The 16327-nt window shown below is 45.8% G+C and overlaps 1 protein-coding gene across 2 annotated transcripts in view; it reads left to right on the forward strand.

The window, feature by feature from the left end:
• SLC9A7 (solute carrier family 9 member A7) overlaps window positions 1–13485 on the forward strand; it is a 124007-nt gene extending 110522 nt beyond the window's left edge. For both annotated transcript variants that reach the window (XM_075916197.1, XM_075916189.1), the window contains 2 exons: window positions 725–830; window positions 11197–13485. In XM_075916197.1, coding sequence (XP_075772312.1) covers window positions 725–830; window positions 11197–11445 — 355 coding nt within the window. In that variant the 3' untranslated portion in view covers window positions 11446–13485. The remainder of the gene's footprint in view (window positions 1–724; window positions 831–11196) is intronic.
• Window positions 13486–16327: the final 2842 nt, after the last annotated feature.

Raw genomic sequence — 16327 nt, forward strand, 5'->3', positions numbered from 1 at the left:
AAATTGTGACATGGACCAGTAAATAGGATCTTCCCTGGTCTCTCCTACCCCAGCTCTGAAGGAAGAGCAATAGCTGCTGGCCAGGGCCCCAGCTCTGAAGGCAGCGTTGCCCACCAGCAGCTGTCAAGAAGTAAGGGTGACAATAACATGCCACACTTAGCTCTCTGCAGCTGCTAGAGGGCAGCACTGTCGTGAGAGATGGACTCCCAGGCAGCAGCCACCAATCTCCTAGCACCCCTGCTTCAGGCAGCACAGGAGGAAGGGTGGCATAGGCTTGTGACCCCCTTTTGGGTCCAGGTGCCTAAAATACGAGATGCTGTGGAAAAATCACACATTTTGCTTGGGTTGCAAGATCCATCCCTCCCGTTTCATTGCCATGAATATCTGAAGGTTCCACCAGCTTGATGGCAATATTCTCCCTTTCCTCATCACAAGAGCCACAGCCCTCTACTAGGAGAATGTGGGAGTGGAAACGGGATTGCAACAGGCTCATGGGGGGAAAAATCAGTATAGGGGAAAATCTTTTTCCACTTTGGTATGAGGTTTCTTAAAATGCTCCCCCCCCCCCCCCACACACACACACCCAAACTACCAGATCAATGCAGTCTGTATATACAGAGTATTTGAACTGGCTATGCATTAATGACTGGATTGTTAATATTAATATGTATTGTTTTTGCAGTGGTTTTCAAGCACATCTGTTTTCCTTAATGTTTTTTAAAAGTTACTTAAAGCCCATTCTCACCCATAGTGGCCCTCCGCTAACTACAACCCTTCCAAGTTGCTGCGGACTACTAGCCCGTTGTTTGACTACTCCACAGGTTTATGATGTAAGTATAAGGGAAAAGTATTAACTTCCTTTTTCTACCTTCCACTACAAAGTTTCCTTTACAGGACAAATTACATAACTAACAAAGATGTTGCAAGGGCTGCTTTGTGCTAAATTATGACAACAAAAGGCTTGAGACCCAATGTATAGGGCAATATCTTCTGGTATGAACCAGAAGACTCCAATGACTTCAATGGCACCAAACTTATGTATGCCAGCTGAGTCTATGATACTGTCAATTCATACACAAATAGTATTTACGTTTCCTGATAATAGGAGACTATGAAGATCAATCAACAACCTATTTACTGTTTAATCCCTTAAGTGTCCCTTCTGGTTTTAACTACAAAATTATTAAGACAAAGGCAAGATTTTGGTTCGTTATCTTTGGGGTTGCATTGTAGCATTTCTTAGGGTCAAATGATCTACCTTAAGCAGGCAGTCTGGAGAACTGGGTAAAAAATATTTCTCCTCAGTCCGACACTTTATTAAGGTTCTGTTTATAAATAATTCATGAATTGTTAATAAATTATTATAGATTGATTGGCCAAAAGGTCAGTATGCTGCTTTTAAAACAATGTTTTCATAACTTTTAAAACAGCCAGCCTCTTCTACTGGAGTTCTGCAACAATCAAACTCATACACTCAAACCATTTCTAAATGGATCCTTACTATATTAAATATGACCAAATTCAAACTTTCAGGCTCCCTGGTGTCTAAATGTGTGTGCTGTTATATGCACTTTTGAGGTAGACTCTTAAGAACTCTGCTGTATCTAGTAAAGAACTACAACGCTCCACCAGAAGTTTTGAAAAACTTTCTTCCAACATCTCTTCACATACTGTAAAGTCAGACTTCAGATCTTAAAAAGTTTGTGAACTCCCATGATGCTAATTGCTGTCTGTCAATAAGTATTAAAAGTGGCCTTGTTCCCATCTAAGGCATGCCATTGGGAATCTTAAAATAGGTTTTAGAATGGAAGGCTTCCATCAAACCAATTAGTACACTGTAAGCAGTCCAAGCAGCTGTTCTTTCAGGATTTCAAAGATTACTGTAGTTCAGCTTTACCTTTTATCCATTCACTAACGATCTAAATAGTGGCATGTGTAGATCTTGGATTTCATTTAGCTCTGCAGTCTAGCTTTATTTTCTATTCTTGCTCTTACATAATTTAAACTTTCAAATGTACTGCTGTAGCAGGTACTTACCATTTTAATTGGATCAGTACAGTTTTTTGGTTTTCTCTTGGGGCATTACCCTAATCATGCTGTTTGTATATCCATAATTCTCAAGAGGAACTAACTTTTAATCTATAAGCCAAATTGGCCAGTCATGTAACTCTTGTACTAGAAAAAGCAATACTGAGAGACGCTCAATCTTTCAGTCCTTTTTCTGTTGCACTATTTCTACATGGCTTGTTTCTTTGGTGGCATGTAGTGTACATGCCCATGTAGCCTCCTTCACACAGGTAGACCATGAGACACAGTGTAGGTCAGGGGTGGCCAACCCGTGGCTCACGCCACATGTGGCTCTTCACCCCTGAACGTGCGGCTTGCAAAGCCTCCCCTGTGGCTCACGAAGCCGTCCATGCGCCCCTACAAAAGGGCCCTGGCTCCCTGTGCTTGCCGGTTGCAGGGGAACCGTCTGGCACAGCAAGATGGCATCAGGTGGCTGGAGCCTGATGTGGCCAAAAAACCTAACCTGTGGTTTTTAAAGGGGCAGTGTGATTTGTTTGTTTGTTTGTTTTTCTCAACAATTCTGGTGCGGCTCTTCACATTTTTTCTGCCACTATTTTGGCTCTCTTAGTTTAACGGGTTGGCCACCCCGGTGTAGGTGAGTAAAAGCACTCCTGAAGGGCCTGGGTACGCACTCCAGTACATACTTCCAACCACTCTTTACATGCCCAAGTCATGCTTCCTCATATACACTGCTATTTTTAGCTGCTTAGTGTCCCCTGCCAGAGCCCTTCCCCAGATAGCAGTGAGGAAAGGCCCGGACACCTTCTTGATGCTGGAGCCTTTCCCCGCATTGGCAGCAACAGGAAAAAGCTCTCTTAGCAGTGATAGGTTCAGCCTTTCTCCACTGGCTTCCCTCTGCCAGAACCTTTCACTGACACACATTATTATGCACAGCCATGTGGATGTGGTGTGCTTTTCGCTGCAGTACTGGGTGGTATAATTGTAGCCTTAGTGTGTTTCTAAATTCCAATTTAGGAGGGGGAAAAAAAACCAAAATCCGTAGGCTTTAGTCACTGGTGTCTCTCCCAGATCTCTGAATGCCCGAGTCATTCCAGGCATATCCTTATGCTGCAGCTTTCAGTTGATGCATGTAGTTCTGCGACAGCAATGTAAGCTGTCCAGATGATCATTCACTTCAAACCAGGGGACATTTTTCTCCCTTTCCTACCAGGTGCAGGAGATTCAGTGGAAGCACAGTCCTGTCTGTTGTGGATCAAACAGATCATCCTGTAATGCATAGGCCCTTAGTTTAGCACACTTAATTGAATGTAGTTGAGAGGATTAAAGAATAAATGACTTACCTAAAAATGCATTACTAACTCAGCCAAAAACTTAGTACCACAAGGGGAAGTAAAGCTACTTATTAAACTGATCTCCAGTTCTGAGATCTCATGTAGGCCTTTCTCTAGGGAGATGAGGATCTTCAGGTTGTGGTGCGAAAACCGTGCACAAGCACATAGCTTTAACCTTCCACCTTTTTGTTGGTGCTCCTTCTCTAAGGTCGTGGGCAGCCACCCCTTTCTGTAGTTTCCATACGGACTGGTTGTAAAATTACCTCACCAGTTTCACATTGCAGATACTTCCCCTTGTGCACCAGATGCTTTTTAATTAAATGAAAAGAAAGACAGTCCCTGGATGGCAACCCCCTTTGTATGTAGAATGCACAAAATGGCTTCCAACTTAGATATTTATTGTCCTTCTTACCACTCACGTGGTTTCTGTGTGAGATGCTGAGTCAGCATACCTGGTTTAGGTAGAGTGAGATATTATTCAAAAAGCAGTCTGCATTGGTGTAACTCTGCTCCCACAGAAGTTCTCCCATTGACTCCAGGGAAAGAGAGGCAAGCCAAGGCTAAGTGTTTCTGGAAAGCCCATACAGAAATTTTAATCTTGACTTCCTCAAATGCAGAGGTTTACTAACAAGTGGGAGTAATGGAATAAACTGTAATTTTAGGAGAACTTGGTCAGACCTCCTGCACTGAAGGCAATTCTTTTAGAAAATAAACTAGTCAGAGTAACACTGGTCTTTGCCTTTTAAGTCTCTTTAAAAATATCTGAATAGAAGCTTATAATATGTGCTTTTACTTTAAACTAGCTTATCCTATCAAATCTTTCTGTGTCTATTTGGAAACAAAGGTGTGTACTATTGCCTGCTCATCCTAATGAAGCTACATTTTATCAAAGGTTTTCTGGTAATAGCTTGCTTGATTGGACACTCAATACTTTTGATGCCAGGATGTGCTCAGGGGCATTGCTGGTATAAAACTAGCACAGGGAACTAAGTTATTTTTCTGGGTAGTGAAAACCTGGCAATAGGTTTTTACTATACCCAGACAAAATATTTCAAATGTTAAAATTTGGAAAGTCTTTTTTCCTTGAAATGTTGACAAACGGGAATAAAATAAAGCAGAAAATCTAAGTTTCTTCCCCACTCACGTAATGATGTTTATTGGCTTGTTTTTATACTAGTCTTGCGTGTATTTGGTCTGTAATGGTATACAGAATTTTACTTGATTATTTAATACAAATCTTTTCAAGCAGAGGGCATTCCCCACCCGATATAAGGTAGCACAGGTTTTTATGCTTTAACTAACAAGATCAAGTAGTACAAGTTGAAAACTGTCGTTTAAATTACACGTACTGTTTATTCTGGTAAGAAGTGGTGGTAATAGATACAATTAAACTAATTTTAGAGGGAAGCGGGGAGACATTAGTCTACATCAGCAAAAATTGTTAGTGTTTAAATTGCCACAGGACTTGCGTTGTTTTTTTACAATTTAACTGCAGCAATAGATACAGAAACCTTGTAAAGCTTGCCATGTACATATCTTTTACGCTCCCAGTTCTTTTCTAGTAGATAGCAGAGATGATAGCCTGTGTAACTAGTGATCTTGAATAGGTTCTAATATTTTAACAACTGGTAACCCTGGTGTTCTTTTCCCCAGGGTTGTGATAGGGTAAAACTTGACTCCTTAGCCGGACTTGTTCCCAGTGCAGTTCACTGAAGTGACTGCATTGAAGTGTTACGTGAATAGATCAGGGCAGAAGAGCGTATGTGAAAGTGAGTGACACATTGAATGAGTTAACAGTAAAGTAAAATATGTATTTTTTGAATAAATTCAAACTGCTCCCTTCGCAGATGGTAAGGGATTGTAGAGGCCAATGTAGGGTTATTCTTGGAAGAATTTCAAGTCCGCAGGGATCCACTTGGATACATTTCCTGTCGTTCTCAAAAGAATTCTTCATGTTGCCTGGGACGCTTCTGAAGCACAGTAGGTTCATTCACACCTCCTTTCTCCTTGGGAATGTGCAGTCATGGAGTTACATATTAAATGTAGTTGTTAGAGTACATGTTCTATGGAAACAAGTTTCATCGTTTGTGAAGCAACTTTCATAGAAGCCTGGATTGTTCAGGAAAAAATAAATAAATAGTCTGTTAGTTGCAAATGCTAGTGGCAGAGGTGGGTTATAGAAGGCTGTGCTTCTGAAATATCCCAGTTCATCGGATGAAATGGGTTTTGCCTATGAAAGCTCCTGATTCTGTATATATTGGTTAGTCTCTAAGGTGCCACAGAGCTACTTGTGCTTCTTAAATAAGTGGTGAAAACTCCTTTTCTTGTCCTAAATCTGATCAGCTGGCAAAATCATATCACTGGAAGCCAACAGCAATGCAGGAACTGCCATGCAGGATCAGACACATGGCCCACCTAGTCTGTCTCCAGCAGTGGTCAACATTGGATGCTTCAGGGGAAGATGAAAGCTCTATACAGTTGGACTTCCCTGGCCTGACACCCTTGGGACCGGACTAGTCCCGGAGTAGGGATTTTGCCAGATCAGGAAAGTTCATTTCTGGCCTCCTGCTGGTGGCCCCACCTCCTGCCCTGCTGCCACACTGGGCTTTCCGGCTCCCATGGCAGCCCAGCTGAGTTGTGCACTGGACTTCCTGCCCCCTTCTTGAGGCCCCCCAGAGCAGCTGGGCTGGGCGCTGGCTGTCTCAGCTTCCTCCACCCCAACTCAGCTTAGCTGTGAGCCAGGCTGCCTGGCTACCTTGCGCAGCCCTGCTGGGCCGCACCGGGTAATGTTGCTCTACCTGCATTGGGTGGGGCTCCCTGCCCGCCCCCGTACATTGCACCAAGCTCCCAGCCACCCCCAACCAGTGTTCCCGCTAAGGTTTTCCATCCCAGAGCGGAATGAGTTTTGTCTTGTGCGCCGACAATGGGATCACGTGCGCTTGTTGGGATGTGTGCCCTTGTGGCACCCACCAGTGGCTCTCCCAGCACAGAGACCCCAAGTCCTGCTCCCAGGTAGCATCCCTCCCACCTCATGGGGAGGTGAGATGTGCCCTGCCCCCCGGGAGCGCTGCTCCCGAGGCGGCCTGTGTGCAGGGCAAGGACTGCCCCAGGCTGCTCCTTGTGGGGCTGGTTAAGAGTCTCTGCCTGGGCAGAGGGAAGCTGCTGCCAGTGCCCAGGGTTTTCAGGGAGTGAGGCACGGGGGGGGTGAAAGGGGTGCAGGAGGTGAGGAAAGAGATGCAGGGTCCCCAGCCCCAGGAGCGGCCGCATCACAACCCGCCTCCAGCTTAGGGCAGATGCCACACAGCCTGCCCAGGGAGCAGTTGAGCAGCTGGTATGGGCCCCCAGGTCACAGCTCCAGCCCTAGGAAAGGGCTGGAGCTGGCCCCTGGAGAGTCCCCTGCAACCAGCTGGAGCAGCCCCTTGGCTGCTGGTGCAACTAGCACCATGCGGCCCCCCATGGCCTCTGGAGTAATTCCTCCACCATGCGACCCAGGCCACCGGAGCAGTTCCCTGCCGGACCCCCAAACAGGTCCCGGCCAATGTTCCCTCTAAGGTTTTCCACCCATGAGAGAAGTGAGTTTTGTGCACCACTGTTGAGTTTGTGTGCTTGTGCAGATGTGTGCCATGGTGGCACCCAAGTTAATAATACCTTACTTATAAACCTCTCCCTTTTCCCTCTGCTGCCATGTCTCCCACCCTCCCCTTGCCCCATCTTCTCCCCCTAGTGCCCTCTGCCCTCCTACCCCTCACCCTCCTCTGCTGTCCTGGCTCCTGCCCTTTTCACTCCTCTCAGCCCTTTGGGGACCTGTTCCCCTCTCCTTCCTCCCTGACCCCTGCACCTGCCCTTCTCTTCCCCTGTGTCCACTCCTCCTCTAGCCCCACTCTGATCATCTGTAGCTATCCCTCCCCATCCCCTCTCCTAACACCTCCCTCTGTCTACCCACCTGTCCTGCCTCTTTCCTCTGGTTCCTGTCCCTCCCCTCCACGAGTCTGTCCTTTTGCTTCACCCCCGCCCCAGTTCTCTGGCACCTGCACCTTCCCTTAATCCTGCACTTCCTGGTGCCGCCTCCTTCCCTCACTGCCCCTGCCCTCCTTTTCTCTCTTTTTCCCTGTTGCCTGCCCCCTCACTACCTTCTGCCCCAGTTCTCCTCATGCCCCTCTGTGTCTCGCACATTACTTGCTCCATCCCCTGCCTTACTCATGCCCACCCCTCCTTTCAACCCCTCTTCTCCTGGCACCCACTCCTCCCCTCTCCTCTTCCTCTCTCTTGCCCCCATTGCCATTCCCCTCTCCTTTCCCAGCATCACCCTGTCCCCTTCCCCTCCCAACTCCACTGACAGCTTCCCTCCCTTCCCCCCTCCTGCCCTTTCCCCATTGTCTCCTCTGTCCCCCCTGGCATTCATCTGTCCTCCATCCTGCCCCTTAGTGCCCTTTCTTCTTCCGCCCTGGCCGCCTCCTCTCTCCTCAGCACAAGCCCCTTCCCCTCCTCGCCCCCACCTTCCCCTTAGTTATCCCCCTGCCCCTTTCCTTTCTACTTTCAATGTGGAAAGCAGTTTGCAGGGGCTGAAGCTGAGGCCATGGTGCTATTTTCAGTACAGGCAGTCCCCGGGTTACGTACAAGATAGGGACTGTAGGTTTGTTCTTAAGTTGAATCTGTATGTAAGTCAGAACTGGCGTCCAGATTCAGCCGCTGCTGAAACTGATCAGTTTCAACAGCGGCTGAATCTGGACGCCAGTTCTGACTTGCATACAGATTCAACTTAAGAACCCCAGGCATCCCCAAGTCAGCTGCTGCTGAAACTGATCAGCGGCTGATTCCAGGAAGCCCTGGGCAGGGGATTCCTGTAGTCAGCCCCTGGTCAGTTTCAGCAGCGGCTGACTTGGGGACGCCTTGGGCAGAGCAGCTGGGGTGCTTTTGGGTTGGTCCAGTAGCGCCGCCGCTCCTCGGCGCTACTGGACCAACCCAGCAGCACCCAAGCGGCTCTGCCCCAGGCGTCCTGATTCAGCCGCTGCTGAAACTGACCAGCAGTGGCTGACTCAGGACGCCTGGGGCAGAGCAGCTGGGGTGCTGCTGGGTTGGTCCAGTAGCGCCCAGAGCGGCGCTACGGGACCTCCGGCAGCGCCCCAGCTGCTGTACCACAGGCTTCTGGAGCAAAGCCGCGGAGCACGGGGGCAGCGGGCAGCCCAGACGCCCTGTGGCTGTCAGCTGCCTGCATGCTCCGCGGCTTTGCTCTGCTTTGCTCCCTGTCCCCCTGGTCTGCAGACCAGGGGGACGGGGGGGGCAAAGCAGTGCAAAGCCGCGGAGCACGCGGGCAGCGGACAGCCAAGAGCGTCTGGGCTGTCTGCTGCCCGCGTGTTCCGCCGCTTTGCTTCCTCTCCCTGGTCTGCTGGAGACCAGGGAGAGGGAGGGCCCCGTTCGTAACTGCGGATCCGACGTAAGTTAGATCCGCGTAACTCGGGGACTGCCTGTACCGCAGTCCCAGTCCCAGAAGCCCCCACAGCCACAGCCACTCTTGGAACAGGACTGCATGCCGGGACTGGAGCAGAGGCCGCCCATGGTGATATTTTAAGTAACGTGGTCCACCACGGCAGCCCCAGTTCCAGCTGCCTGCCATGCCACTCACCTTCCAGTAGGAAAGTGAGTGCTGCTGTGCATCTCTGCAAAGGAGATGGGCGGGCAGAGAATTTTCTGTGCATGGCCACACAGGTGCACACCTAACTGGGAACTATGCCTCCAGCCCCCACAGTGCTCTGAGACTCTGATCCTGGAACATCTGTGGCCTGGTAGGATGTTGTCGGACCAGGGAGTCCCGGTTTATGGGTTTGAAAAATGTTAGTATTTCAGTAAAACATCAAAAACCAGGGTATTTCAATTAAAAATGGAGCCCTAGTGCAGGAATCCGAGGTTCCTGCACTCCTCTCCATTCAGAGCTCTCTCGCTGGACTACACCTCACATGAGGAAGGCTAGGATTTATCCGTTATTTTTAGTAAAAATCATGGACTGGTCACAGACAATAAACAAAAATTCACAGAGCCTCGGAACCTGTCAGGGGAGGTAGCTAGGGGACTGCCAACTTGAGCCTCACCATGAGGCTGAAACCCAGAGTCACACAGATTTGTTTAAAGTCATGGAATCTGAGATTTCAGTGATGAAATTTATCCTTACACGTGATGTACTGCAGCCCATTATTTTTCCGCCACACCATCTCCCATTACCAGAACTGGAGAAGATGGTACCTGATGAGAGATGTAGTCTGACCAGCCAGCCTAGCCTATAGTGGAGATGGGGAGCATGAGACACTTGAACTACAGCTTCCATGAGGCATAGCGGTTCCTTGAATGCACTGCTTTCTCTCTTCTTAGTGATAGGAGGTGCATCACAGGTATCCCTGGCTACGGTGTCTCATGGGAAATAATGTCTGTCAGAGACAAACCCATAGAGGGGAATGGGAGTATAAGACCTCTGAATGACAAGTGCCGTGAGACACCACAGCACCATTTGATTTGAAATGTTTCAGCAAAATGCCAATTTTCTACAGAAATTTAAGGGAGGGCCAGAATTTGGTCATGTTAAAATGTTCACTTTGGGGTAGGGAAGGAGTACTGTTTTCTGGCCAGCTCGAGAATTCCTCCTTTTCCGATATCATACAGAACATTGGTTTTAACACAGAACTTTGTGGTCCCTCGCCCCATTTTGCTGCATTGAAAGCAAGCCATTAATCCTGCTCTGTTTTCCCTAGCAGTTTATTGCATCTCATCCCATGATGACTGTGTGTATGCATAGCCTCTTGTGAATCAATTTCTTAAAAGATTTATGACAGTCAAAAAGAATGTTTTTTGGTGCTGCTCTCATGATTATCTGTTGTCAATTTGTTTTAATATCAGTTGAATTAATTTACCTTGTGCTCAAGTAGGCTGTACTGGCTTAATTTGTAGGGAGTGCCCTCATTGGTCTTTAAACACACACACACATGCGCACACACACACGCTTTTGCTTTGTCAGCAGACATTCACACTTACACTTGTTGCAGCAAAATTTTTGTGGTTGGGGGAGGGGTTAATCACAGTGAACGACAAAAGTTTTTTCGATCAATTGCAAGTGGAGATATAGCCTGACACACCTCATTCTTAAATGTCTAACAATTCTTGAATGTAACAGCATCTGGTGGTAACTTGTTAATTTATGTCAGTCTGCACATCCCTGTTTACTTACACCCACAGCCCTCATCACCACTCTGTCCTCAACAGTGCCTAGAGCAAGTATCTCCATCTTTTGTGGCAATGACTGATTCATGTGTAATATTTAACAAGTCACTTGATAGATTTGCATTTGTATTTACTTGCCTATCACATGTATGTTGTAAAACTTAATATTTGTAAATGATTTTATTATTGTTTATTCTTCTTCATAATCTCAGATTTTGTCTTTCGATTGTATACCCCATGTCATAATTTAACATATTGGCCTATAAAAATAACCTAGGTTTTTAGGTTCTTGTGCTGTCATCTTTCTTCTATAATTCTATTTTGTAGTGACTTTTCAATGCTAAGAACCAACCATATTTGCTCCATGACTCTGGTTTTATAATTAAAACCCCTTACTTTTAGAGGTAGCTTTACAGGGAACACTAACGTGATATTTAAACACTTAGTTTAAAAGTTTTAGATTTTACTTACTAAATTCTTAAAGTTGAGTGAAAGTAATTCAGGATTTTATAGTATCTTGACTGTTAATTTGTATGCATTGACTCATAAGTGTAGATTCCTTTGTTTAGCTATCTTAAGAGAATGAAAAGATACTATCGACCAAATGTTATTGGATGCTTTTTTCTCTCAGAATCAGGAACAACTTAGAGAGGAGGATTCAGATTTTATTCTGAATGACGGCGACCTCACTCTGACATATGGTGATACAACAATAACTGCTAATGGCTCTTCTGGCTCCCGCACTGCTACCACTAGCCTCGATGGCAGGAAAACAAAAAGCAGTTCAGAGGAAGCATTGGAACGTGATCTTGGAATGGGAGATAATGAAGTTACAAGCAGGGGCACCCGACTAGTATTTCCTTTGGAAGACAATGCATGACTACCGTCTCAATAAAAATACAGCTGTAACCCCATGGACAGATCAAGGAAGACTGCAGGCCACAGTATCACTTGAGGTGGGAATGCTTACTGAATTGAACTAACATGTCTGTTTATAAGTGGTTTTACTAAGATCTGAAGAAACCAACCTTGACTTTTTTTTTTTTAATTGAAGATGCTGACTGTGGATTTTTAAATGTCTAAACTAGGGAAATGAGAAAAGTCAGTCAGTCTCTTCTCACAAAACTACAAACTGAATCTAAGTAGAATTAGCATGCTGCAATTCTCTCGTATTCAGTGGTGGCACCTTTCTGGGAAGAGGTATGTGAAAATGTTACCTAGCAGAACCAAGCTAATTCAGGATGGAAGGAGTTCTAGCTTGGTTTGGAAAGGCAGAGAAACCCATAGAAAAGTCTAGTTATTCTGAGACTTAAAGGTATGAATATGCATGTCTGTTTGATTTTTGGGAGGTCCAGTGTTAAATTGCTTTCTAGAAAACTTGAAGCTTTGTATAAGAGGGAACAGTATGTACTAAGAGTACAGGTGTGTGAATGCAACACTTTTCTGGGATTTGTTACTATGACCAGCTGCAATGATTTACTTCAGGAAAAAGGGAAAACGGCACAACTTCCTCATTGGCAATATACAATAGGTATAGTTTAGAATAATTCAGTATTTAAATAGGGAAGCAGTGAGTGTTGTTTTTAGCCCCTTAGCTGTGGACAACTTGAGTATCACTATTAGTATATCTTCTAGCATATCACAGGAGAAAAAAATCCAGCTTCTCTGTGTCCTAGACCTAAATGTCTCAAGCCCTTAACTAGTCTCTCTGATAAAAATACAACTGGTTCCCTCAGTAGGGTTGTTGAAAAATCAGATGAAGGAAGCCGAAGCCTGTTTTTGTGTGAGAGATGGAGCAGACAGTAGTATTACTTTCAGTGAGGCAAGGAAATGGTATTGAACGTGTTATGCAACCAAAAGGTTCCATATTGAGATGGGAAGTATCCCTGGAGCCTGCTTTGATTGCCAGTTAGGTGTGATGTTTTAAACTGCAAATGTTTTCACTGAAAGAGGATGGCAATACTATAAATGTAGCCAATGGTGATTATTACATCTGAAGAAATGTATTTATATTCATTCTCTTTTGTAGAGTAATGTGAACGTGCAGTGAGGCATTGCACAATGTATAAGCTGTGCAAGTGGCTTATACTCTATAGGCCCATCTGAAATGCGAAAAGGGAAAATTGTCTTTGCTTAGTACTTGGCCCATTTTCGTGTAGACTTGCTTTAACTTACTGCTGAAGGCTTTGTTATTCCCAGATCAGTAGATATTAGTGACCTCTGGCGTATTAAAGCAAATAGTTGAAATCTATTACCTCCTAAACAGAAGCTCAGTTACTGAAAGCATGCTTTAAAATGGTGTAAAGTTATACTTTCATGTCTCAAAAAGGTTTAGAAAATGTTATTTTTAAACTGGCATTTTGTGGCCCACTATTAAAATGTACTGTAATAGCAGTGTGCTTAAAACGTTCATTTTTTTGTTAACGCTTTGGTTTGTTCCTTTCCCATAAAATTATGTATGAATAAAAATCCTTTCTTCTTTTTCCTTAAGTGACCTGTTCAACTAAATGTTGGGCTAATTGTAGAATTACAGGTTCCAGCTGCATAGCAGCATTTAGATTGTCTAGATTGCTTTATTTTATAGACTGTATCTACCTCCTTCTTAAGACAAATTGTTGATGTGTCTAAAAGAATCAAATTAATGACTATGCCTTCATGGGGCAAGACAATGTAAGATTTCTAAAGCTAGCCAGCCCTGCCACTTCTGCGATGGAATTGGAACAGGTCATACAATCCATCTGTTCCCTTTTGTTGAATAGTTGAGATGAAAAGTTCAAGCATCCTGCTGAGAGCACTTCAAGCAACAGACCATGTAACAGTCTGGCAAACTGCTCCCAAAACAGTTAGAGCAGATAGCATCATGTGAGCACTGCTATTCTAGGGCATTTCCTTTTGTTAAAAATTAAATTATTAGCCAGTCTCAAGTGGTGTAAGCTGCTTTTCATATTCTAGAAAGCAGAACCCTTTCAAGTCAGATGGACTTGCCTATCTCTGGAGCTGGCAAACCTTTACATGCAATTCAAGACAGGCTAACAGTGGTCAAGGAAAACTACTGAAGAGACAGAGTGGGTGAGATATTTTATTGAAAGAACTTCAGGCTTGTTTCTCTCACCACAAGCAGTTGGTCCAATAGCACCTCTCTCTCTTACCTTGGGTCTCTAATATCCTGGGACCGAGAGAGCTACATACAACACTGCATACAAGAAAAACCATATTGACCTAAAGCATTTAGGAATAATTGTTTTCTCTAAAAAATGCTGTAAGGAAGTACCAGAGCCAGAGATTTTTTCAAAATTACCATTTTCTCCTTCAAGACTCCTCCAAGTTTTAGCACCATCCTGTACCAAAGTGCTTCCAACATCAGAGGAAGACTGAGCATACTTACAGATGGAGTTAAATCTGAAATGCTAACCCTGAAAGAAGGGCTAGTCTTTACCTTTCCTCCTAGTCTTTCATTCCTTAGCCCTTTATTTTAAAAATTAATTATAATGAGAGGGCATTCACCTATCATGAGTGCCCCCTCTGGCTGAGTGCACATGCCTGCATTTCTTCTTGTTTCAAACCTCTTTCACAACTCTCCAGCCATGTCACACACCCTGGCTATGTCTACACTCGCAGCTTCTTGTGCAAGTAATATGCAAATGAGGCTAAGCGTGGAATATCGCCGAGCCTCATTTGCATTCCTAATGAGCCACCATTTTTTTCAGAAGAGGCTCTTGCGCAAGAAGGAGCGTCGACACTGCCCCTACTTGTGCAAGAAAAACCCTCTTGCGCAATGCTGTTCTTCCTGAAAAGTAATAGATGTAACGGCATTGTGCAAGAGGGTTTTTCTCGCGCAAGTAGGGGCAGTGTCGACGCTCCTTCTTGCGCAAGAGCCTCTTCTGAAAAAAATGGTGGCTCATTAGGTATGCAAATGAGGCTCAGCAATATTCCACACTTAGCCTCATTTGCATATTACTCGCGCAAGAAGCTGCGAGTGTAGACATAGCCCCTGTGTATGTGAATCAATCAGGTTCCTTCCGGGTTACATGTCTACCAGGTACCCATCTCAGTGCTGTCTATAGTGTCCTTCAGTCTGTTGCCCCACTCGCAAGAGAGTGGTGCCCCTGGGCTTCTCCTTGTGGAGGCAGGGTCTTCCCCCGGACTTCAGGGCTTTAGCTCCGAGTCCCAGCATAGTCTGCAATAAGTTCTCCATAGGGAGCGGTTTGCAGTGCTGCTGCTCTCTCAGCCAGCCTATCACCCAGTCAGCATCCCACTGCAACTAGCTGCTGCTCTGCTTTGCAGCTCATTTTATAGGTCCTTCCTGGCTCCTGATTGGTTGCATCCTTTGTAGCCCATCTGGCCTGCCTGGAGGTCTTTTCTATTGCCTTTCTGGGGCAGAATGTGGCAGGACCACATTAATGTAAAAAGTTTTATCCTTTAAAATAGTGGTTATCAACTGGGGTATGTGTATTTATCGGAGTATGCAGAGGTCTGCTGAGTGGGTACATCAACTCTCCTAGGCATTTTACGCTGCATAAAAAGCGTTAGCTAATTTTGGGTGCCTCGCATGACACCTAAACTTGATATGTTTAAAAAAAAAACTATTCCATAATAAAATTGTTAGTCTTTTTAAGGCACCACCAGACTCATTGTTTTTGATGTCAGATTACTGAGCATTACATAGCACTACAGTTCAAAGCACAGCTCCTACTGGCTGACTCTTAGCTGTGAGTGTTGGCTGGGTATCAGCAGAGAGGTCACATAGTACAAGACAGATCCCCAAGTTTTAGCACCCAGCCTAGAGCCACCAGGAGCAGCAGCGACAAGAAAAGATCTGCCTTTGCCACTGTAGCCCTGAGTAGAAGGGAGCATGTACTGTGGGCACAGCCCGGGCACAAACTGGTCATCAACACTATGGGTTGGGAGAGGCTCAAACATATGTTAAACCAGGAGAGAAGCTTTTGATCTTAGCAGCCAAAAATCTAAGTACGAGCATGTGTAAACTGCCATTTTTGAAGGTTTTTCAATTTGGTTTTCCTTTGGACAAACTGTATTAGCCACCCTAATAGGGGGGACCATCCTGTCCATAGGATGCTTTGGGGTGGTTGCCCCAGGCCCCACGCTTTGGAGGGCCCTGCCTCAACTGTATTATTGTTAGCCAATGGGTCCAGGATGGCCTGGGACTGGCAACATGGGTTGGGGGGTGGGGGAGCACTTGGCAGTGGAACAGGCCCAGCTTTAGGGCAAGATGATTGCCTAGGGCCCCATGCTGCCCAGCGCCCACCTGCCTGGCTGCTCGCTTGCTGCCCAGCCACACAGTGCAGCCAACCAGAACATGCCGCCTTGGGCCCCACAAACTCTTTGGCCGGGCTTGGGAGCAACCCACTAGCCTTCTCCACTTCACTGCATTGGCAGAAAGCAAAGTGCCGTGGCTTTGGCCACAGCCTGCTCCATGGTGGCAGAGCAGAGCAGGGTCACTCAGCTTCCTGTGGATCCCCCCATTTATAGTGAGTGGCCCAATCCCTGCTGTTGTCCTGCTCCTCTTGGGAGAAGGAGTTTTGGGGAGAGGGTACAATGGGAACAGAAAGAGGAAGGATGGGGGTGGAGTCCCCTAGGAATGGCCCTGGGCATAATCCTGATACAAAAGTCCAGCCCCTGCCCAATTTATTCCCCCCCCCCCCCCCTCATTCTCTAAAACAGCTGAACCATTTTGGTCAAGTCTCTGAAAAAAATATTTCCACTTATGGGAGAGGTCTAGCACCTAAATGGTTACCATTGGG

Source organism: Pelodiscus sinensis, chromosome 1 (genome assembly GCF_049634645.1).
Source record: "Pelodiscus sinensis isolate JC-2024 chromosome 1, ASM4963464v1, whole genome shotgun sequence".
In the NCBI taxonomy this organism is placed as follows: domain Eukaryota; kingdom Metazoa; phylum Chordata; order Testudines; family Trionychidae; genus Pelodiscus; species Pelodiscus sinensis.